Raw genomic sequence first — 23,772 nt, 5'->3', positions numbered from 1 at the left:
TCTCCCTGTTCATCTACTTACATTTTGACTGGGGGGGGCATTATTAAGGGTGAATCGTTTTTGTTTGCTTGATGCACTGCTATCTCAAGCACAGCAACAAAGCTGAAAGGTAGAAGGAGGCATTGGGAGAGAAAATAGGCATACTCATTGTTTTTTATATTTCTCCCTGAGGGGTTTCAACTTACAGAACACAGTGTAATTTTGAGTTACGGGTTGAATAACAGGTTCTGTAGACCAGTTCCCTGCCATATGGCTTTGGCCAATGAGAGTGCTGCTCAAGGAGCTCCTCTTTACATCAGCTCATAATGGTACACTAATGCATTTGTGATGGCAGCAACAAGCTTTCTTCTACTGTGTTGTAACAGACTGATTTTCACTAGGTGACTGCATAATGAATGAACTTGATACATACAGTAGATCAGCACATACCTTAGATACCATTGAATCTTTCCACAATGGTACCCTGTGTACAGAGACATTATTGTGTTTCCAATTTCAAATGTTTTGGTAAACAACAATTTTATTTCAATATGATATGCTGGTAGGAGCCCTTTTTCACACGGGTCCTACCTGTAGACCAGGGACAGGCTGTGCATTGCACTTGTTTCTGTCATATTAAAAGTCATCACCAGGTTTGGCCACATTCGTGGGCTTCGTAAGCCAGACGAAAACTCAACCTCTTGTATCATTCAGGACGGGACTAATATAGCCTATCCTTCAGAAAAAATAATGATGTGGAACATTGGGCTGCATTCGGGGACGGCAGGGAAGTATGTTTTCTGCCACTAGCAAAGGCGAACAAATACTTGCATACGGTGTTTTCTTTTCAGTGCTTCAATGTATTTATTTTCCTGCAATTTTAAACATTTTTCGATCATGCACACTTGCCTGGTCCCATTCACAGCCACGAGGCTGTAATTATAAAATATAAGGGGGGGTGCTCCTACAGTGGGAGGAGTCCGATGTGACGTCTGCCTCAGTTCATTTCATCCTGCAGGGGAAAAAAATTCTTCAGTGTGCGGAGCTGTTCTAATGATGCACATCTTCTGCCTGCGTGCACAGCTGCTCAATTATGGACATAATGAGGACATAATTTAACTTAAGACTAAAGAATGGAACGGCACACAAAGCTTAATCTTTTACAGTCCACCTATTTTCTTGGATAAACAGAAGGATTTTTTCTCCCAGGTCGTGCGTTGGATGGCATGCTATCACAAGGAGGAGCCGTCGTTGCCCTACTGTAGCACTTCTCCATGCTAACGTAGATGCCTAAATAGACCTATGCAGGTGAGCGTAAGTGAATCTTCAAAGTTTTGGTTGAAACAATACTGCTTACTTCACAGAGAAGCGTAATTTTACGTAGCGAAAGCATATATTGACGATTTGCAGTTTGTGTTTTGCGGGACAATCTGAATCTTAAGCACTGTGAACCTGAAGGACAAAAAAGACTAAGAGATAAAAAATAAATAAAACCCTTCACGCTGCCACGTTTGATCGAGCCGAAGATTTCTACCACGCCAAGACATCTCACTGGACCGTACCGTTCATACCTCAGGAAACATGTCATCTCAAACTAAATTCAAGAAGGACAAGGAGATCATAGGAGAATACGAGACGCAAGTGAAAGGTTGGTTTTGTTAAAACATACATTGCGTTGAGCTTCCCACGAAATGAGCTATGCTCTTTTGAAAAAAAGGGTTGTTTTCCATATAGCAATGTTTAAACGTGGAAGCCACCATACCATGTATCTAGTTGATAATTGGGCTGTCGGTTTTGGAACATTAATTTTGCGTATAATTTCATCATCAACGAAACATTTACGCACGATGTTATTTTGCAAGATTGTGCATTGCTTTCTTAGGAAGGCATGCAGATGTGTCGCTATCGAGGGACTGTGGCTGAGTGTAGCTGACAATCGCATGTCAACCCGTAGGTTAGCCGCACCACTTGGCCTTAGCCCTTACTGGAGTCTCTCTGAACAGTTTAAATGTGTGCACTGTCTAGCGTTGAGATAATAGTCTCAACTTGTTTAGATAATTTGGTGGCCCGGCCGTATATTCTTCAAAAAAGACCAGGGTCAATGTAAGTTCAGTAGTAATTATGATTAATATAAACGTGGTGCCGAGGTGCGGGACTCTTGCCAGAGTCTGTGTTGTCTGCGATAATTATTCGAGCAATTTTAATTTTTAAAGATGGGACAGTAACCTAACGTGTAACTTGACGTATTGCGGGATATTTATTGAATTGTTCATTGTCATTGCATTGTTGAAGTATTTTGTGTCAGTTCTGTGAGCCAAATATTGCAGCACGCGATGTTGCTGGGTAGAAAGATTTTTGTACTGAAAGTCTGCCAGGCTCTGCGCGCATATGGGTGGACCTCGAGAGCAAGCCCATGCAATTGTTACCATTGTTACGCTCTGCGGCCCTTTGTTGCGGCCTTAAAGAAAACCAGTATAAACCGGGTCAAATGTGAACTTAACCAGAAATATGAAACGTAAAATAGGCACGTACTACTGTCAGTTCACAAGATGCACAATGCGAAAGCAACAAAACTTGGCAATCCAAGTATACCATAAACAGCACAACTTTCACCTTTACCAGAGAGCAAACATACACAGTAGGTTACAATTCATTCTTTTGAACGATTTACAGACTCAGTTACGGGGACAGAACTATAGTTTCGATTCGTGTATTAATGCACTAATGTATAATGAACTTTAATGATCATTTTATTTTCCGTTTAGACAGCTGGGTATTTGGTGAGTTAATTGAGGTTATGCATCTTGCTGAAGGCTACAGTTGAAGTGCTCCACCTAATATGATATTAGATCTTGTGGCACGCACTGTGTGAAACAGGCATAAACCTTCTCTTTAGTTATCCACATGACTAACACAGCACTGTACCTTTCCATACTGCTCCTGTGTTTCTGCCTCTAGAGTCTAGCTGAGTGATGTCTGTTTGGCAACATGGGGTCTGTAACAACAGCCCAATCTCTGGCAGGGTGGGGAGGAGCCTCTGGGGCTGAAATGCACAGGGCTGTCCCACTTGCCCTGAGGGCTTGTGGAGATGAGCATCTGTCCTAAGTGGGAGTGCTTTTTCATGGCTGATCTCCCTAGAGATGGAGGCCGCTTTGAGAGATGGGCTTCCTGACCCTGTTGGTCATCTCCATGAAAGGTATCCATGTGGAGTCCTGGAGACAAGGCTAGACTGTGTCTGGTCTGGGAACTGACTTGTATCCTGCGTTGTTTTTAGAAAGGGAAATACCAGGCAGAAATAAATACAAGAATGTGCCGGAATGAACCTAGTTCAGAGACTGTGACTGTATAGGTGGCTCTTATTAGCGCCTTGTCACCATCTAGTGGTGTGGAATGCACCTATTGCCAATGCTTTGTGGAAGTTGCTCATTTAGCCTGCTTCAAATGTAAGTAGTGTGGTGTAACAGTTTATCTATGATGTCTGAGCAATAGCTCCTGTGTCCATACCAGAATCGTGTGGGTCAACCGATTGTGGAGCATTTCTGTACATTTCCACCTGTACAAGCAGCCAAGCGATGTGACCGAAATCATACCAATTTGTGAAATCATTGCATCTTTTCAGTTTGCAGTGTGTGGAGCATGTCACTGCACTGAGAACTAGTACTTTAACTGGATATGCCACCTGAGATAACAGAGTATTATACAAGCCAATATATGAAACTGCAACCATGGCAAATCGCTCAGTCCACATTATAAATGGGTTATCATCTCCCATGTTCTATTTGGTTATTTATTACATAAAAATATTAATTTAATGAATAAATTGGTCACAAAAAAGGATCAATACATGCATTAAATGTTGATATTTGAGCTCTTTATGGGTTCCTTAAACTGACAGCAAACCTATTGACCCACAAGGACACAGACTTGTATTTAGGAAGGATCTTTCCCCCAGAGTAGTCTGTGTTAGACCAGCTAATATAAATAAACAAATCATGGTTTTATGGGAAGAAGTTCTAATATTAGGTTAGAATTTGTAATCTTATTCTATTCACAACACTTGAGCTGCATATAATAGTTCTGGTTATTCGCACAGTACATTTAAAGTTTCTATTTTGCACAAGACATGCTGAGATAAGCACAACATGAGAAGACATTATACAGTTAAAAATTACAGGAAGGATTTGTAGTCCATTCCCAGTTGAGTATTTTCACCACACCAAGTATTTGTTACTGTTCTGTGAAAGAACTGTCAGTGGAAGCTTTGTCTGTATTAGCCTGAATGCATTTTGTTGCATAAACACCAGTGAACTGTGGGCAATTCAGAAATGGCTGCACATGCTGAGCAGAACCTCAGTAATGATCTTGGTTTGAGCTAGACAGAAATGTCCTCTGTGCATTTCAGATTCTTTCCTGCTTTATTCATCCAGACTGATAAAAAGTGCAAGGATAAAAATGAGTGCATATCCATTCATCTTTCTGCCCATGAGGGGTACCCCATCACCCCTGCAGTTAGTGATTTTTGGAGGAATATCCAGTCAAATAATGATTTTTAAAAAATATCCCTTCAAGCCAAAGCCATGGTATGATTGGCTATTTGTGTACCAGTACAGTATGTTTTCATTTCTTGTGCTGTTTGAATAATACCTAATTAAATGCACCACCACTTCCAGATGAATGGTGCCAGCCTCTTGCTGTGGTTTCAGTGTGTCCTGTTAATCCAGCCGGTTTCAAACAATTGTAGTTTCTGTACTGCTAACAGCTGAATTTCTATTCACATTGATGTAGTTTGCTGCAAAGCTGCTGATGTATTTTTTGAATGGCCCCACTCTGGTCTCTGTTTGGAGAGCATGCCACTGAGGATCGCAGTAGAATCACAGTTTAAATTTCTTTCTGTGAGAAGCACTGGCAAGCTGTCAGGATCACGTGAAAAAAAGACTTCTATGATTTTGAAAGAATGGGTGGGAAGGGATCGGCACGTACCTAAAGCAAACTATAAAAAACACTGTAAATAATGTAAGCTGGCAGCATGAATAATAAAGGCATGGAGATGGTTGTTAAGGCGATGGGGGTTGTGAAGGGAGAAAAAATGCCTGGAAAAGCGCTGGCACTATGGGAGGAAGCTGTGATTCTTTGCACTGCTAAATGTGAGGCGGTTGTCTGTTTTTTAGATAGGGAAATTAACCCATATCTCTCATTGAATACATCCACTTGCATCGAGCCCTATGGTATACCCATCTATGCCACGCCTCAAGACAAGAATCGTGTGACCATTTATTAATGATACAGTAGCTGTACCAGAATCATGTGACCCAAACAACCACAGGTTGGGTTCATTGCCTGGTGACTGACAACAAATAGAGTCCTGCCGTTGTTGAAAACAACATGACACAGTGGGCACAGTGAATATTGCTGCTCAATGGTGAGAGTGAGCTGGAGCAGTATGGAAGAAACAATTGATGATAATGAAACATGTCTTTTTTTAATGTAACCCACTGGCAATCTTCTCTCATTGAGGAAAGCTTGATGTATGCTAACATCAGTGCTCCTCTATCTCTTACTCAGCAGATGTGTTCACCTGATAAGTGGGGGGGGGCCTCGCTTGGAAAGGGCATGGGAAGAAGAGGGAGGGCTTGATTTTTAACAGGAGCAGTAGGGTAGCTGTGGACCATAGATCAGCCGCTGTAGGCTTGTGATTACAGCACAGCATGCTTGATAAAGGGTGGCTCTATGAAGTGAAGCAGCCCTAAAGGGTCTGAACACCAGTGGCAGTGTTTAACACCCTCCTAATTGCTACAGACATGTGCGAAACGGCCTCAGAATCGTGTGAGAGTGAGAGAGAGAGAATTTTCTCTGTCATCCTTTGACTCCAGAGACCCAGTGTGTATGAAGAGCTTTTAAGCTCTCACTTTTAAATCTGATGGCTAAGCTCATTATAATTGCATCTTGGATCCTTTAGCACTCCTCTGCCAGCATGGCCTACATCAGTCAACTGGCTGCAGTGCTGCTCGGCTGACTACAGGCCCTTTTGTGCATTCAGCCATCAGTTATGCTCTTTGCATTTAGGGATGCCATGGGCACAGAACATTCGTTTCATAAAATGGCCCTCTCTAAGGAGACCAGGACCTAGGCAAGGAGGAAGGGAGAATGATGCTAATTTATGGAGAATTGGTTTCTGCTCACCCTCAGCTGCTAAAATATATGTGGAGCCACCAATGCTGAGGGGATTATGGGATTGAAACTCCGGGTCTTTTGTTCAGTGGGCTGCATAACTGTGGCACATTCAGAACTGTGTGAAGGCAGTGCGATGACTTTCTGTTTTGAAATGACACATCTCACAGAGAGACAGAGAGAGACAGAGAGAGACGGAGAGAGACGGAGAGACGGAGAGAGACGGAGAGAGACGGAGAGAGACGGAGAGAGACAGAGAGAGACAGAGAGAGACAGAAAGTGTGTGCGTGCGTGCGTGTGTTTGTTTGTGTGTGCCTGTGTGTGTGATTTGTTTATGTTTTGGTTTATGTGACTGTTGGCACATGTCTGTGTGAAAAGGGAAGGAAGTATCACAGCTTCATAGCTGACAGATCCACGGAATGCCAGATTGCTATACCTGGCGAGATTAACATTGGCAGTCGTGATGGATTGGGGTCTATAGGACATGAACATTGAATGATTCTGAGGTCTGCTCACTTTTTTCTGCTTGTTGGAAGTAGCATACGTTCATCAGAGACTGCTGTGTTATGGTCGTTATTGTCCCTCAGTTACACTAACTCTGATTCTAAATGTCACCACAGATCCAGGAGAACTACTTTCATGCTAATAGTCTGTCATCCACCTAGACTGTCCCAATGTTATCATACAGTGGATGATGTTCTCTCCCAGTCCACTGACTCAAAGTTGCAGGAAATTACCTCCCAGCCTTTCAAATGGTTATAAAGTCACTCTATTAAGATATTTAGCTGATCATCAATACTCAATACGTTAACATATTCATTTAGGCTATATAGAGTCTGTGAATAGTGCCCATAACATAATTTTATGAAGAACTATCCCTGCTGGGTCTTTTAGTAATACTATTCAACTATTTAATTAACTGTTACTGTTAAAATGTATACACACTGTTAAAAGCTGTTAATAACTAAATGATACATGAAGGCATTATGAAAAATATAGGTATAGCTTTAAATTATTTTTATTAATTTTGTATGATCTTATAGCTGTTTTTAAAATGTACTTTGAGGTGTTACCATAACATGACTAAATCCTATGCCATTCACTTCCTTGTTTCCAATTTCCATTAGTACGCTGCAGTGTAGCAGTGCAATGAAAGTACTTAATAAAAACACCTGTCTGTCTGTTTGATACTGGTTTTCGGTGTGTTGCTAATGTAATTGCAAGGTGACCTTTACCCATGCCAACCTCTTCAGCTACATGAAAATCTGGATTACATGGTTCAATTCATCTCTTCGCCAAGCTTGCAACAACTTAACTCTGTACTGCTCTGAAGTCTGTGTCTCAGGATTTCTCAGGTTACACTTTGTCTGTCCTGAGGCAAAGTCCGCTGGGTCCTTTTGTGAATGAACTTTGCTCACTCCCTGCTCATTCCATAGGGCTCAATCACTCCCATTATGACTTGCTTTTCCTGCATTTCGCTGAGCTATTTTTCTGTATTTCTTTAATGACCTGAGAGAATGGAATTAGGAAGTGTTTAGGAGACATCTGTAGCCGGTGTTTCTTCCCCCCCCTCCTGCATTGAGAAAGTAGGTCGGCATGCCATGCTCATATGCCCAGCGCCCTGCGCACCCCTCCGCCCCTCCACCCCCCACTCCCCCCCGGGCAATGCGTCAAAATAAAAGAATGCAGCACATAGAGGACGTAGCTGCTGAATTTCACCCGATTGAATAAGCAGCTCTGCGTTCTCCCTTTCCCTGCGCGAGTGTGCGTTACCCAGGGGCTGTCCTAGCCTGCCGGGGTGTAGGCGGACTGACTCACTGGCGCTGTGAACAGCAGAGCACCGCTTCGAAACTGGGGCTCAGGCTCTGGGGCCTCGTAACTCTGAGGTGGGAGTTCACAGCCAGCACAGGCGGAGTTGATTTTTAGATCTACTATGTTCCCTTTCCTGCCATGCGCCTAAAACGAAAACAGATGACAAATAGTGGATGGTAACTACAGTCTCTATGGTTATTGTTTACTATAAAGCTGAAAAAAATCTCAAGTTCACTGAACTTGATTTATGATGGATAAGCATAGCATAAAGTCAAGAAAAAAATACATATACAATCCTGGCTCTGTTTGCATTTGGAACTTTTCATCAGAAATTTCATCAGAAGCCCGGCAGTACACCTTTTGGAAAATCCATGCAGTTTACAAGCTTATTTTCACAATGCAATGTAATGTAATATAATGGCTTTGGTCTCACTTTTAAGCACAGTGAATATAGTGTAGGGCTGTCCAGTCATGATTGAAGACTATAATAGATAATTAATTGAATCAGGTGTCATTGTTCTGGGCTAAAACGAAAACATGCACCACCTATACTGGACCATTTTGGATAAGATGGGACACCCAGTTCTAGTGTAACGACAAGTATTCTGGTGGCAGGTGTTTACTATTGTACTAGGACATAGACATGTGCATGCATTTGAGGGTTATTTGGTAATTAGAAGTTGTATAGATCTTTGATGTAGGCTATTTATAAGCAAATTCTGAACTGCAAAATATCCTAAAGTTTAGAAATGGGACTCCTGTACAAGCAGTTTAAAATAAATGTTTTCCTTCCTTCAGATCCAAAAAGTTGTCATCATGATTTGAATGTGAATTGGCACATTGTGAGAGAACTGTTGGAGGGCAGGCAGAATTTGAATGGCGAATGGAGAAGGGACTTGTTAAGATGGTAGCGGCTGTGTTTTCCCATCTATGTTCAAGCTGTTTCAGCTGACGAATTGCCTGATTTGCATTTAAATGGAGAAAAAGGAAGAACAGAGGGGAACTGTGGAGTCCCGGAACCTTTGGGTTTTTCATTTGAACAGGGTGAGCTGTAATTGGATGATCCCCTCGCCGGAAAGAGAGAGCATGCCAGGGCAGGGAAGGTAAGCTGATGCTTTCTCTCCCATGCTCACATGGGACTGCCCATATGGGCCATTGTGCACTTGCATTGGTCTCAACAACTTGGTCTGTACTGTTGCTTTACAACTGCTGCCATTGGACCACTATGAATGGTGATCAGAAGGGAAACAATTGAGAGGCAGCAATTTCAACTGGTTTGCTGATTTTTGAAGGTTAAAAAGCAGATAATTGCTGTGAAGCAAAATGATCAGACAGAGACTGTATGCGTGCTGCATTGCATTTCTGAGAGGTGAGAGAAGGTGCAGTAAATTCCTGTTTAAATAGGCATGCCTTATTTCATAGTGTGTCCCATGATCCTCTCTGCTGATATACTCTCGCACCCTTAAAGCTTTTCTGCTGTGAAGGTTGTTGGGCACAAATGCTCTCTAGGTGAACAGGAATAGATTTGGGAGGAGCTGGCTTCGGAAGAGAAACAGGCTGCTATGGAAACAGCAGCAGTGTATTGCTGAAGGTATTGGGTATTGAGTTGGTCTTTTAGGCCAATGTTATTGCAACCGTGGATAGTTTTCTTAAAATCAGTCTCAAGGATTATAAATGCAGTTGAAAATTTAAGAGGCTAAAATGTAAGATGTAAAAATTAAGATGAGGAAATAGCTTAAAATTACATAGGTTCAAGACCGAACAAGCAGTGCTAGAGGCTACAATAAGTACCGACTTCTCAAAAAGCCTCAAACTAGAATATCGTCATACTAATGAGCAAGCTCATTTGCCTACAGTAGAATATTTTAGTAAAAACAGGCTGAAAACTGTTGACTTGAAGAATTTATTTTTGCATGTATAGCCAATGGCAGTCACTGTTTTTACTGCTAATACTGTCTGCTAAGGGGATTAATGAACAATTGAATAATAGGAAGTGTGAACATGAGAGGAGAGGTTTCACTATACACACACATACATGCGCACACACACACACACACACATACACTCCCTCTCGCTCTCTCTTTCTAACAGGCATGCACACATTTGATTAATGTGTCTGCTTCTTTCAGATCTTAGTTCCATGTTGTTCTATTAAATGTGACCGCAGGTGTGCCGTGGATGTGTGCTTTCTAATCTATATTGGTGTGATAAGGACGTTGCCTCATTTTGAGTTGTTGCACTGTTCCCCCCCTCCCAACCCACCCTAATCTCTCTTAACCACTCACTTGTGTATTTTGCCCATATGGCGTGGCTGCTGTGTTTGGCTTGTCTTTTGAGATGCTCTTTTTGTTATTAGATCTGTCCATTATTTATCTTCTGGCTCCTCTCCTCTCCTTCTGTCCCTGACCTGCTACAACTTGTGGGGTGATGCTGGTTGTCTTCTACAGCACTCACAAAAACTCTGCCTTCTGAGGAGATGCCAGACTATTTCCCTCAGGCATTTACCAGAGAGTGCACCATCACCAAAGGTTTTGTCTGAAATAGAGAATCCAACCAAAGACCTTTTGCAGCTTTTTTGTTGCACTGCATTTAGTTGTTACTTGTCCACGTCAATGAAGCCCTGTGGTATGTTTTTATTTCAGTCTGTACATTTACATGCAGATTTAGCTTCTAAATTCACAATTTTCAGTTGTGCATTGCTAATTTTCGGAATTAAAAACCTGAGGCAAACCAAATTGTTGTTCTCTAGCTTGAATGCAGAAAGACAGTACTGAGGCATTAATATTTTTAAATTGGCAATATGTTACAGCATGTGCTCCTCACAGTTTGATAATGCTTTGTTAGTTTATTTCTACGTTATTCCAAATGTAAATGGGACATTTGTACAAACAGATGCTGTGGTGTTGTAGTGATTCATGACTATAGCAGTTGACTTGTGATAACTTTTTGGAAACAGAGTAGGCCTAGTTGTTAGTGTGCATGAAAAATGAATTGAAACAAATCAAGGAAGGCTGTACTCTTGGTAACTGCATTGCATTTTCCTTTTGATGTTCCAAACTGCATGTTCCAATGTTCATGCTCTTATTTTTATTTTATTTTATTTTTGTCCCTGGAAGTCATTTTATTTTAGGGAGAAACGTACCATACCACCAGTGCTCTTTAGAGTACACAGGTCCGGTAATAGTTTAGCTATTTTTGAGTTGTTAAAGTTGTTCTAAAATCTTAGTCCACCATAGAGACATCTGTTCCAGGTAAATACAGTGTATAATAATTACCTTTATACATCTCAAGAGTCTGATGTCATTCCCAGAAGTATTCATTCATGGCATGGGCACAGGGTCTAGTTTATTGCAGCTGAACAAAAACGAACCATTCAGCTGATGGAAACCAGATTCAGAAGAAAGCACCTTTCAAAACCTCTGTGTAGAGCTGATTTGATTAGCAGACAGGCTTACTTAATCTCTATTACCTCACTTGCTGTCTGGGATCAATTTACTACAGTAGGTTTCAACAGAGTAATATAATATACTATAATATAGTATAAACATGGCTAATCATGCAACAGTGTAATATTCCAACTTCAATCCAGGATAGTGAACCTTCTATCATATGCTAGGGACTGATGTTTCTCTCCACTGAGCAGCACGCTAAAGTGGGAGTTGATGCTGCTTTGTGTGGTTATCGACGTGCGAGTGCATGCATGTGGAATTCTCACACAGTTACAGGAAGTGGGCCTTGCTGCAGTGAGAACTGCTTTTTCACACATTTCAGATCAGGTTTCTGCTGTTCAGCCTCTTAAATCAAACTAACTGCAGCCATTCAGCAGACACTGTAACAGGAGTGGACAAACCAAAGGTCTCATAAGCACTGCGCATTGATGTGTAGAACGAGTCTGTAGAGGGACTTCTGACTGCAGCAATACAGTCAGAATATCCATTTAGTAATATGTTACCATTGCTCAAATAAGACGTGCTCAAGGGATTTTGATCAAATGGATTTTCTTTGCATATTTGGGAAAACTAGAATCCTATCATACATAATTTAACTTCATTTATAATATGAACAGAGAAGCAATCATATCCAGTGTGCATTTGGTTAATCTTGCATGAAACGTACAATTTTCAAATGACTTTTCAAATAATCCATAACTCATTGGCCATGTTCTCACCCTGGGGTGTCTGGTAAAATGGGTAAATTGGGTGAAGTGAGCACTGCTCTTTAAATCCTTTCCTCCTTAATTAAATAAACGTTTTGTTAGCAGCCATTTCTTGTCTGCATGACAACTTGGAGAATCCTTTAGTTGTAGAATCTTACCAGGCTCTTTTTTTCTAACCACATTCTAACACTATATAACCTCAGTAGGTCATTCATAATTTTGTGGTAAATATAGGATGAGAAATGTTGTTGCAGTTCAGTTGTGGTTCCTTATACAGGTTTGCTTTCAGTCATTTTCTACTGCTGCTCTTCATGCTACCAGTAAGGTCAGCTCAGTTAACAGTTAGGCTAACATCTGCTAAGTGATTGTAACATAATGAATTGTCTGTTAGGTGACTAGAGGTACATTTAAGGTGGTAATAACTTTATCTAATGGGTTTAAGAGTTGCTAAAGTGAAGTTCTTTTAAGGATTTGTTGCCAAGCATCAGACGTACAGGTAGAACTAAGAGTGTGGCCCCTTGTAGCATCACAGTCATGAATGTGAGCAGAAGTTCAGTCGGGAGGGAGTGTAATAAAATGGGCTTGTAGGGAACTGGGCTTGCAACTCAAAGGTTGTATGGTTGATTCCCATATGAGGTTCTGCTGTTGTACTCTTGAGCAAAGTTCTTAACCTGAATTGCTTCAGTAAATATGCTGAAGCAGTATATAACTTGTATGACTTGTATAAGTGTGTCTGGTAAATGGCAGTAATGTAAAAGTTTAATGCTATGTACTGGCAACAGACATTTCAGCGGTGTTAGCTTTTCTTTTCCTTTGTGGTTAACAGCCTACTTGAGAGATAGGCTATTTGAAGGCACTTTATGTTTGAGCCAGTATTTTTAATGCCAGTATTTTTAATAACTTATGAAAACTTTGACAGTGAGTTTTGCATTTGTGCTCCATCTGCTGCTCTTGCCTTGTGCCTTTATTGTGTATTTATGTAACTATTTTGTGTTCATTCATTGTCTTTCTCTTTCCAAAAGCTACAAATGATTCTGTTTGAATAGGCTTAGGCTATATTTTGTGTGATTAATTTTTCTCTTATTTTATTTTGATCCTGCTAAGACCCTATTGTAATGTGAGTGGGTCTCATGCTCTGGTGTCATAGTCTGACCATGCCATATAGCTGGCATCCCCTACAGGAAGATGCATTATGGGGCTGTGGTAGGTCTGGGTCACATCACAAACCAGTGGTCAATCAGTATTACTCAGTCTGCCTGTCCAAGCTACAGATGAAGTGTCCTCCTTCGATGCACTTTAACCGGTGGGCAGCTGAAGGCAAAGAAACAGAGGCTGACATCATGTGTTTTGGAGCAGTGTGTGCTTGTCTGTGCTCCCCCAGAGTGACAGAGGAGGTTATAGCAATGAGCACGCACCCACAAATTGACCTTTCCAATCTTCAAGAAAGTAGGGGGTAAAATGCGCACATTAAGACATTGCTTCTAAAACCCAGCTTATGCCAGCTTAAGAAAGAAAGCATAAAAGAAAGCAAGATTAAGATGCCTACATTTCTCCCTCTATACAGGCTTAGTTAAAACAGACACATGGTCTGCATTTGGAAACTGCACAGCTGCATTGCAGAAATGCTGTTAAAAAAAACAAAAGTGTGACTTAAAAAAAAAAAAAAAACTATCAACTGAAGGATGAGGTGGTGCTGATGTTGATGTTTAGTCTGTGCAGGCTCAGAACACGATGTATTATTTTCAAACTGACAATGTGCAGGAATATGCATTTGTCTTTGGACATTGTCTCAGTTGTCCATGGTCCAGAAGATTAGGTTGAGGAAGTTATGGGACAGCTGTTCATGGTGAATTCACAGTAATTTATACTTTGTTTGTAATGAGGGAATATTTTTAATACCAATTAAGTAGTAGGCCTATCTCAATTGTTATGCTGTGCTCTCTGGATGGAAGGATGGTGTATACCAGACATGTGCGATAAAATGAAACTTCTGCTGTAGTATCCTATCCTGTAGTATAGTTCACCACTCTGTGATCAACTGAGTAAGAATGGGCCTCACCCTCGATACACACAAATAAAACCACACCCTCCCACAAACAAATAGGTAAATGAACAAATGATTCACATTAAAGAGAAAAACTGCCTTTCTCACTGAGAGTGAGTGGTTTGCCACAGTTGGATAGCACAAGGTTAATATTTTACACCCATTTCCCCCCACACACAAGTTCTGTGGCCACAAAGATTCTTTGGACATAGAGGTACTGCTTGCTTTGTCAAATTATTTAGGGATTTATTGTCACCAAAAGCTGAACACCCAAACAGGAGGAATTTATGTGGAACAAAAAAAAAAAAAACCTTGCAGAGCAGTAACTTTTGTAAAAGTAGACTACCGAATGTAATCCTAAATGTCGAAAGTAAGAATATGCCAATGAAATTCAGAAGAATGTGAAGGTAAAGCTATTAATAGACTCCTAATTACCTCTGGACCTACAAAATTAACTGTGTTCCACAGCAGTGTAACATGTTTCAATGGCTCTTAGCAATTAATGAAAAGACTTAGTCATTTAGACACTGATTAGATCACAGCCGGCCTAGAACACTTTGCCACCAGGGGACAAATTAATTTGAAGTTCCCATTACAAATGAAAGTTCTCATGAGCTTGTTTCCTACAACAAGTAACATTTCCTTCAGATACTGTGGATTGTGAGCTATATATCTCAGCTCTGACAAATATATATATGTCAGCTGCATAAAAGGAGTTCACACTTCAGCTGCAGTGTGGTTGGCATTTTAGTGGTAGCTCAAGGTACAATTGGCAATTCCAAATTATGGAGAGAATTTGAAGGTTAGGGGTAGGGTGGGGTGGGGAGGGGGAGGGGGGCAAATACCAACAAGTAGGCTACACTACACAAGGAGGTCCCCCAGTGCCGACCACAGACTTCTGTTTGGCCGAATACTTTTATACATATATTTAAGGTTTGCTAATTCATTTAGTGAAAACGATGTCATCAGAACAATTTGTATCCCCACTGTAAACACCCATAGTGGGATACTTTTCTCACCTGGCTGGCTATTGCACTGTGTAGTCTGAAACCACACGCCCAGTGTAGGTCTGTGTGGCGCATTCCTCCTCTCTGTGTCTGAAGTGGCCAGCCGAGCCCTGGTGCTTAGGGTACATTCTTGTAGACCGACATATGGAAGTGTTTATTTGAGCAAGCGCCTGCACTCTCATTGCTCCACATATCTCTTACCCTGGTCCCCAGGTCATTTCTGGAAAGAGAATTCTGTGAATAATTAATGATACTGGAAGTTCAGATTATTTTCTTTAAGGCAGGGCAAATTAAAGGCTTATTCGCGGAGACACACAGGCAAACATTAGCGGGTTCCTGTAGAAATGGCAGCACTCCATAAAAATCCTGCAGGTGTTGTTTGCTTTTTGGCTCATGAATTGTTCACTGATGTCCTGATGTTTTTCGCCAGTCATGGAAAAAAGAAGTGAAAATGGTGTTTTCTCATTTAGGGCTTCAGTCATTTATGTGATAGAGTATCTACATGTGGTCCATGTTTTGTGTATAATTGGTGTACGTAGTGATTATGCACAGAATTGGGCTTGAGGGTTTAATTGGCTGAACAGAAATGAGGACAGGCCTTCCAGAAGCGTACTTGGAAACTTTTTTCGAAATAGTGGCGGTGAATGCCTGCTGTGTAAGGTGCTTGACCTGGAATACTTCATTAATTAACCTGTGTTAATGGATACCACGTGAAAGTTACCGTCCACTGAAAACCTGAGCTGTAACATCAGTGGGACTGTTTCATATATTCATGTAAGGAAGGTCTTACTTGCTTATATCCGTGCTCCTATGCATACTATACCCTTATACTAGTGTGCTAGTTGTCTGCTGACATGTGCTTTTATGCTAGTGGCTAAGCCCTCAGGCAGCTTTGTAGACAGAGCCTTTTGCAGAGACACTGTAATTGAGCTGTTAACAGGTGAGTCACTGCGGACAGGTGTTTGTACACAGCGGGAAGTATCACATCAAAGGTGCACGCCAGGTTACTACCAAGACGGGTGATACCTTTGTGGTTCGCACTGAAAATTTTACCCCTGTGTTATTGAACTGACAAGTCTGTCACCGGAATTCTGCAGCTCAGTGATTTAAATACCAGCAGAAACAGGAAGGAGGGCAGCGGGTGCAGGGTCCCTTGGGATATGCAGTCCTCAGTGGGGTCCTGCTCTAATTTCGATGCGCCCGTCTCTACGGGCGTGCCTGTGAAGTGCAGCGAGCTGGAGCGCAGGCAGCAGCCGTGACCGTAAGCACACGGCCCTCTCGTCTCCTCTTGACCTCTAATGGCTGTGAACGTCGGCTCTCCCCTACCGTGCCTGTTCTCAGCAGAGAGCTCATCTTTCCGTCAACACTTTTCCCGTTTACCACCAGACTGGAGGAGTTCCCTTCTGTGGTTTCCGCCATCTCCAGCAGACAGTCTTGCTCTCTCCTGAAAGAGCCAAGCCTTAGCTAATGAGGGCTCTCTTACATTTGTGCTTCCAAAGTGTAGACTGCCTAATGCTCTCACTGAGAAAGGGGGTGGGGGTTGCTCATTCAGCAAGATACTGTTTTCCATGCAGTAAACCAATGCAGATCATATGCACTAATATGGTATGATTTAAGGTTATTTTAAGGTAAGGACAAATTATATTAGGATTGCGTCATGTAGATTCAGCCTGAAATTGCTACACATTTTTGTCCTTCTTTCTAAAACAATACGTCTCTGAATGTGGCTCCTCTTTTCTGGGAAGGTGCAGCTCCCCTTTATTTATAGCCATAGCGGGTCAGGGAAGAGCAGAGCAGTGAACCCAGATCTGGCGGTTTAATGACAGGCTGTGTGCTACATGGTGAGCCACAGTTTAGAGTCAGAGAGAGCAAAGGGGGGGAGGGGGAGAGGAAACCTGTCTTGTCACTACGTTTAAAAAAAAAAAAAAAAAAAAAAAAAACCTGCATGCCCCCTCCACCCCCGCTCTGTCTCAAGTGAGTCCTTCCCAAGGGACTGGCACGTGTGCGAGTGTGTTGCTGGGGAGACGCACGCACGGCAGTTTCGCGCCCGTGCTTCTCCGAGCCAGCATCTGGAGATGGCTGACTGTTTGCGCTAAAAGGTCGCATCTCACGGGTCGGGGGCGTTGAGTTTCCCCAAAGCACCCGGCTCGTGTTACACGAGGAAATTGCAATAATCGTGCGGGAAAATCAATGCTGCTGATGGGTGTCTGGAAATCTTTCCTCGTGCGGTGTGCGACTCAAAGGGCATCTTGATCTGACATTTTTAGGGAAGAATTGTTTTCTTTTGTTTCCTCGCAGGAGTATTGGAGCTTTGCTTTCTGGATAAACAGAGCCATTTCTTTAAAATTATATTAATTAATATATACGGAAATTATAACTGTCAAGTTAGACTATACATGTGCAAATTAAATGATTGGAAATGCTCGTTTGAGCCTGTATTATGGGATTGTGTATTTACCTCAAATAATATAATATTTTGTCACACAGATTAGTTAATTGGCCATTAGCCGATTTATGAATTAGCCATTGGCCTAATTGCTTAGTAGAAAAACATTTTACTAAGAGGAATTTTTTCTGGCATGCCTTAAAATTTTTTTTTACCTCATTAAGATTCATAACTACTGGAAATGGTGACCATATATATAGCTCCATCAGTTGTATCGTCTGACAACTGCTGATATGAGTGCAATAGCACTTCATTTTAATCCCTGTGAAAGCGATCAAGCGTTTGAGATTAACTAGGCGCCAAGAGCTTGGCACGCTTCTATGTTCCCGATGAAGAGAAGGATTAGAGAGACTAAAGAGAGTGTGAGGCTGAGGGGGAACTAGCCAAACCCAGGAGAGAGGTTCTGAGACAAAGGGAAATGAACACATCCCAGGTGGGATGGGGGGAGCTAGTCTAGCCCAGGGATAAGACTGATGGCTCATGACAGGCACTTCTATATTCAAATCAAGATCAAAGATCCTGAAGACCCACATATGCTTTTTAGATCTTTGGTTTGTGTTCTATTCAGTAGTATGGATCAGCTTATACTCTGCCAGATGGTCAAAGGACAAGCCTTGAGGTTTAGACCTAGCCCTCCTGCGGGTAAATTTGTGTTTGAGTAAAGCCTCAGTTTCTTTTTCACATTTTGTATTGATGGCCACCTCGGATGTTCAGTTTTCATATAAATTTCCTGATCATTAGTCCAGTTTTGATACATGGGTGGGATGCAAAGAGTTCTGGGTATTGTGTTGTTAGCCATTCTGCGCTGGGGGTGTTGTAGGAGATTAGGTGTATTAGGTTTGACTGCAGGCGGGTGCTTTGTCTTTACGCTGCGGTGAGGAGTATGCATTGTCCCATACTGGCATGCTATAGGCCGCAGGATACTGTCACCAAGGAAGTCAATTCCTTTTGATGCTGTTTGCCTTTCACTTTCCAGGCCCAGATGTGGGGAAGAAAAATGAAAAAAAAAAAAAAAAATCTCACAGGTTTACCATTTTCGCGTATTCTGTTCATGCCGTGTAAGCTGTTTCTGAGGCAGATTTCCTTTTCAGTGCTCTGATTGGCTGACTCCTAGACATTTTACTCTTTCTTTCCTCCATTTATACAGCAGGGCACCCAGGAACACAATGCACATGTTTTAGGGACTCGCCAAAGATATTTACAAAGACATTCCACTGTGTTTGGTTTCAAACTGTGCATATGCATGTGTTTGGGGCATGTGATGTGTTTAAATGCAGCATTTTGGTTCCATTGTTCTCTGAATGCGTCCAGGTGTACTGTGGGCAGTAAAGCACAGCCCTGCTGAGGCCTCCATGGTTAGAATTACAGCCCTCAAAAAACGGCAGCTAATCACAGCTTCAAAAGGCATTGATTGCTCTCTCTGCAGACCTCCTTAATCCTGTGTTATGTACTTAGGAATAGACTTAATTGTTAAGAACTAAAATGTTGTTTGATTCAAAAAAGAAGAGAAAGTCCCAAGTCCATGCATTGATTATTTAAGGAACGTTTGGGGTTCATTACATAATCACTAATCAGATTGCAGGGCACAGTACTACCCGTATAGCTCCCCCATTCACATTTCTGGGGTAATTTAATTTTATTGCACTGGCTCGTCGCTAGGCACTTACATGACAACCGTAAATACTTTGAAAAATAAATTCAATTGGAAACCTAATAGCGACATTATTTTTTCCACAAACGTGAATGCCATCGTAAGTTTGTTACCGTTTTTAGCTCTCCAGAAATAAAAAGGATGGCATTTCAGCACTAACACTTCTCCTTTTAAATCTTTTTGCTCTGATATTTGCACTGACTCATTTAGCTCTTGGGAAATGTTCCTGGCTTAACTGTGCACTGTTGACTCTGAAGACGTATAGAACCTTTACGGTGACTCCCATGGTGGGAAGCCGGGATGGAGCTGTACTCTCTGTGAAGACATTGTCACCGCTGGTGGGTGATCTTTTGTATCGTCATATTTAATATACGAGTATAATTTAATGCACAATATAGTAATACACACATTACACATATTGTGATGTGCTTGGGTCAGGCATTCCCAATGCTACATATGCTCTGCTGACATCTCTCATTTTCTCCACCCCCCCCCCCCCTTCACCCCCCCATCATCTGGATCAGTATGATGAGATACCATATATAATGTTCCTTTATGCTTAGCCAATGTTTAAAGCCATGTTTGATGGCTGTACTACCCTGTTTTTCATTGCACCAATATGAAGAAATTAAACCAAAAAATACTGTATATTTGATGACCACTGGAAGAGACTAGAAATATTACATTTTATCCAGTTTTTGCAAACGAGTATAGCTACAAAATGAAGACCTGTTTGGTCTGCAAAATATATGGAGATACTGTAGTTCTAAAGTGCAGGCAGAGAAGGTATTTCCTACATATAGTGGCTTACCCCTCCCCTTCTCTCCTCAAATCCCAAACAACTAGTCCCCCCTCGACCTTAAACCTCAACAGTAGGTCTTAAAACCCAAAACGACCACCCTCCGCTCCCCCCAGCCAGGGCTTGCCTCGTGCACAGGTCTCACATGGTTAATGAAAAGACATTAATGCATCCATGGGAGGTTAATATATTCCTTTTCAAGTTAATTGCCTTCAGGAGGCGTTATGTAACCTCCTGAATCACAGGAGTTGTGCTTCACTCTGCTGCCAGGTTATAGGGATTTGTCCATGCTGGTGGAGACTATAAGTCATCGTAGCAAAGGAATGGTCCTGCATAATTACTCCTTTTTAATATGACTATGTTTGATGCGATTGCTTTATGTGATACCATCTTTATAATGTTCAGTGTTTTTTTTGTGATCTTAATTAAAATTTTTGATTGGTATCATATATCATACTTATAATGTATGATAATACAATAACATAACATAAAACAGAACATTAATATTCTTATGTGATTGAATATTGCTAGAGTGAAATCATGTGACCTGTAGGCAAAGAGAGCAAAAGAGAAAGATGTGTGAAATCCTTACATGATATTTTGTCTAGTGTGATCTTGAAATGGCAGCCCCCACACTTATCATTGTTCCATAAATGTGGTGCACTCACAGAGCAGTAGTGAGTGGTAAAATGGGACCTTGCCTTTTCCAAATGTGATGCTCCTTGGAGACAATGCGGTTTTCTCAATACAGACCGTACGCGAAAATGCTAGCTAAGCTCATTAGCAAAAACCTTCCTTTTTATGGTCAGTGCATGAAGGAAAGAACACATGTATTCCACATGTAAACATGTGCATCTCATTTCCTCTAAGGTCAGAGGTCACAACAGGTCTGTCACTAGAGTAGTTGGAATGAGGAAGAATGAAGAAATATCCGGTTTAATAATTCCTTTACCTCTGCAGTGCCACTGGGATCTTAGGGCACGGTTCAGTGGCTTATACTTACAGTACATTAACTATTTTAACATTGTTGGTTTTGTAATAATTGCAACCTCATTCAGTTTTACACACTTGTTTAAATTGTCCCAAATGAGGGAAAACTTTGGGGTTGTCTCAAGCTTTCATCGGTATGCTTTTAAGCTAATTGGATTTGTTTGTTTTATACAGCAAATATTGTTATTTTATTTGCACTCTATGGAAAAACACCTTTTACTTGCAGACCTGCCTTTTTTTCAAAGCACTGACTTGCTTGTGGGTTTGGCTGTACAGCTTGCATGATAACAAGTTTATCTTGAAATATCTATTCTGCAAAGCTTACATCCTCTACTTTTAACAAGTACATCGTGTCAGTGAAACACTGCAAGTGTGTTAGACTATGTCTGCTTCTAAGTGAGGATACAAAAAAATCTTGCGCAGTGTGGTGTACGCACGTGAGAATAATTCATGTGAGGAAAGCTTTCGCATCGGACGGTATGGAAATGTCTTTCATCTTTCATCTGTTGACCATTTTCCTGGTGGCTGTAGGAAACCAAAAAGGAAGATAAAAACACCTTGGATGAAGTGAGATTTATTACTTTGGGGAGTACCATTAGGTTCTGGATTAACTTGTCTTATGAAGCCCTGGCCCTGGCCTGATTTTCCCCTCTCCCGGTCATGCTTGTCCAATTATCTTTAACGTCCTGCAGCTGCAGCGATGGGTTCGGTGGAGGTTGAAGGTCGGGGTTCTCCCATTTCCTGCCATTGTTCTCTGAGGTTCCCCATCTTTTCAAGCCAGGAAGGCAGCTTGCCCTACGTTGTGGTTCTCAGGACTCTGTGCTTGAATTATCACATAGAGCAGGTGTCCTGGGTGAAGAAGAATCATCATCTAAAATGATTATTTTGCACCCCTCCCCCCGTTGCTCAGCGAAAGGGTTTATCTGTATCTCTGTAGTCCTGCTTTCTCTGATATCATGTCTGCTCTGACTCCTGATGTCTTGAAACGGTGTTAATATCATGTTAATATACAGTGTAAAAATCTCTGCATCTGTGTTTACAATTTCTGCAATAAGGGAAATATGTCCTTACATCCTTTGGACCTAGAAAGTCCACACGCACTTGTGAGTTTTCAGTTCATAATACAATGAAATTAAAATCTTACAAATGGATATTTTAATTACTCATTGGGTTTGAATACAATGGTAGCTGATGTGGAGGTGCATTTGCCATTGTTGATATGATATGCCATCATGTAACTCACAGAAAAGGCTGTTCTATCAATGTGGGTTTGAGACAACTGGTTTATCGTCATTCATTCTGTGCTTCTTTTTTCCTTTTATTAGCGCATGGCTTTTTGTGACAGAACAAAAAGCGAAACAAAGACTCTTCTCCCTCAGGAGTTCACCCTAACCTCAGTCTCGCTGTGCAGATATCTGTGCAGTCATATTTTATTCAGTAGGACATTTATACACAACTGTAAGATGACATGTTGAAGTGAATAGGCCTACTCCTTACTGATATGTGTGTGTATAGATGTATTTGTATCTAAAATAGCTGACACGGATGCCCTATCTGAATCCACTGGCTCCTGTTACTGCACCATCATGCTGCCCCTGTTCTCTGACACCATGGAGCCGTTGGGGAAGCCTGTCCCCTTAAGTGAGGCAGTGGAAGAGGAATTATTTGAAGTATTAGAATCAGAACTGTGCCCTCACAACCACCAAGAAGGATCCATTTCCACCAAGCACCAAAGCCCAGCGGCTGTTTTAACGATACATTATGCGTCTCTACAGACAAGCCATTCAGAAATAAACAAGTGTATTTTTTTTAGGACGGAGAGAACCCTTGTCGATTGATGCTTTCCACAAAGGCCTGTCTGTATCGCATGGTTAAATGCACAATGGATGAGTCCAACGATGATGGAAGCTTTTACAGATTTCATGAATACCACAGCATCATCAGTTCTATTTTCTGCAACCATTTTTTTGTATCATTACTAGATTGCCAATAACATTTTGTAACTATTTAAGACATTTAAGGTATTAATTGCTTAATTATTAGCTGTAAGGGGAAGAACTAAAATACATTTGATTGATGGCCTAATTATTGTTTACATGAGCATAGGATGCTGCACGATGTGTAATTGACTACGTAAATAAAAGGTCATCATATTCCAGAACTAATGGCATCTGTGCTCTAAGTAATGGCTTGTTCATTGTTGCTAATAATGGTGCCCTTTTATTGAGAGTTGATGGTGTGCATCTTTGTACAGATAAACAGTTGCTTGTAGACTGTATTTATAATGTAAAGAACATGACAATTGGTGCACATTTCTGAAAACAGAACTGACTGTAGCTGCAAGCATTCCTGCCATATAGCCATGGGGATGAAGCACTGGGGACTAGAATGTTGCTTGGGCTCAGTCTTGGAAAGGTCAAATATTTGGCAACCAGGTGTAGAGGTCTTTAACTGAATAAACCTCTTACAGTGTTTGCACTTTACATCATTGGTGTGCACTCACAAAATTGCAGAAGCCTTTGGGGATGTCGCGGACGTCATGAAACTGACATCTGGACACCTGAAAAAAAAAAGAAGAAAAAAACAATTAGTTAAGCCGGTTTGCTTTTCTCGCCTTCATCAGATTTTCCAGCTAGCTCAGTCAGTCTGATTTCCCCAATGAAATAATAATGCATAATCTGTCATTCTGAAGAGAGAATGAAAATAATTTAGAAAATGTA

General features: G+C 41.4%; 1 protein-coding gene across 1 annotated transcript in view; it reads left to right on the top strand.

Annotated features, from left to right (window-relative positions):
• The first annotated feature begins 990 nt into the window (after nucleotides 1–990).
• LOC135237193 (SLIT-ROBO Rho GTPase-activating protein 3-like) overlaps nucleotides 991–23,772 on the top strand; it is a 74,657-nt gene continuing 51,875 nt past the window's right edge. The window contains 1 exon segment of the mRNA XM_064304036.1: nucleotides 991–1,627. Coding sequence (XP_064160106.1) covers nucleotides 1,561–1,627 — 67 coding nt within the window. The 5' untranslated portion in view covers nucleotides 991–1,560.

Source organism: Anguilla rostrata, chromosome 13, assembly GCF_018555375.3.
Source record: "Anguilla rostrata isolate EN2019 chromosome 13, ASM1855537v3, whole genome shotgun sequence".
NCBI classification, from domain to species: Eukaryota; Metazoa; Chordata; class Actinopteri; order Anguilliformes; family Anguillidae; genus Anguilla; species Anguilla rostrata.
This window is presented reverse-complemented; position numbering and strand designations above follow the sequence as displayed.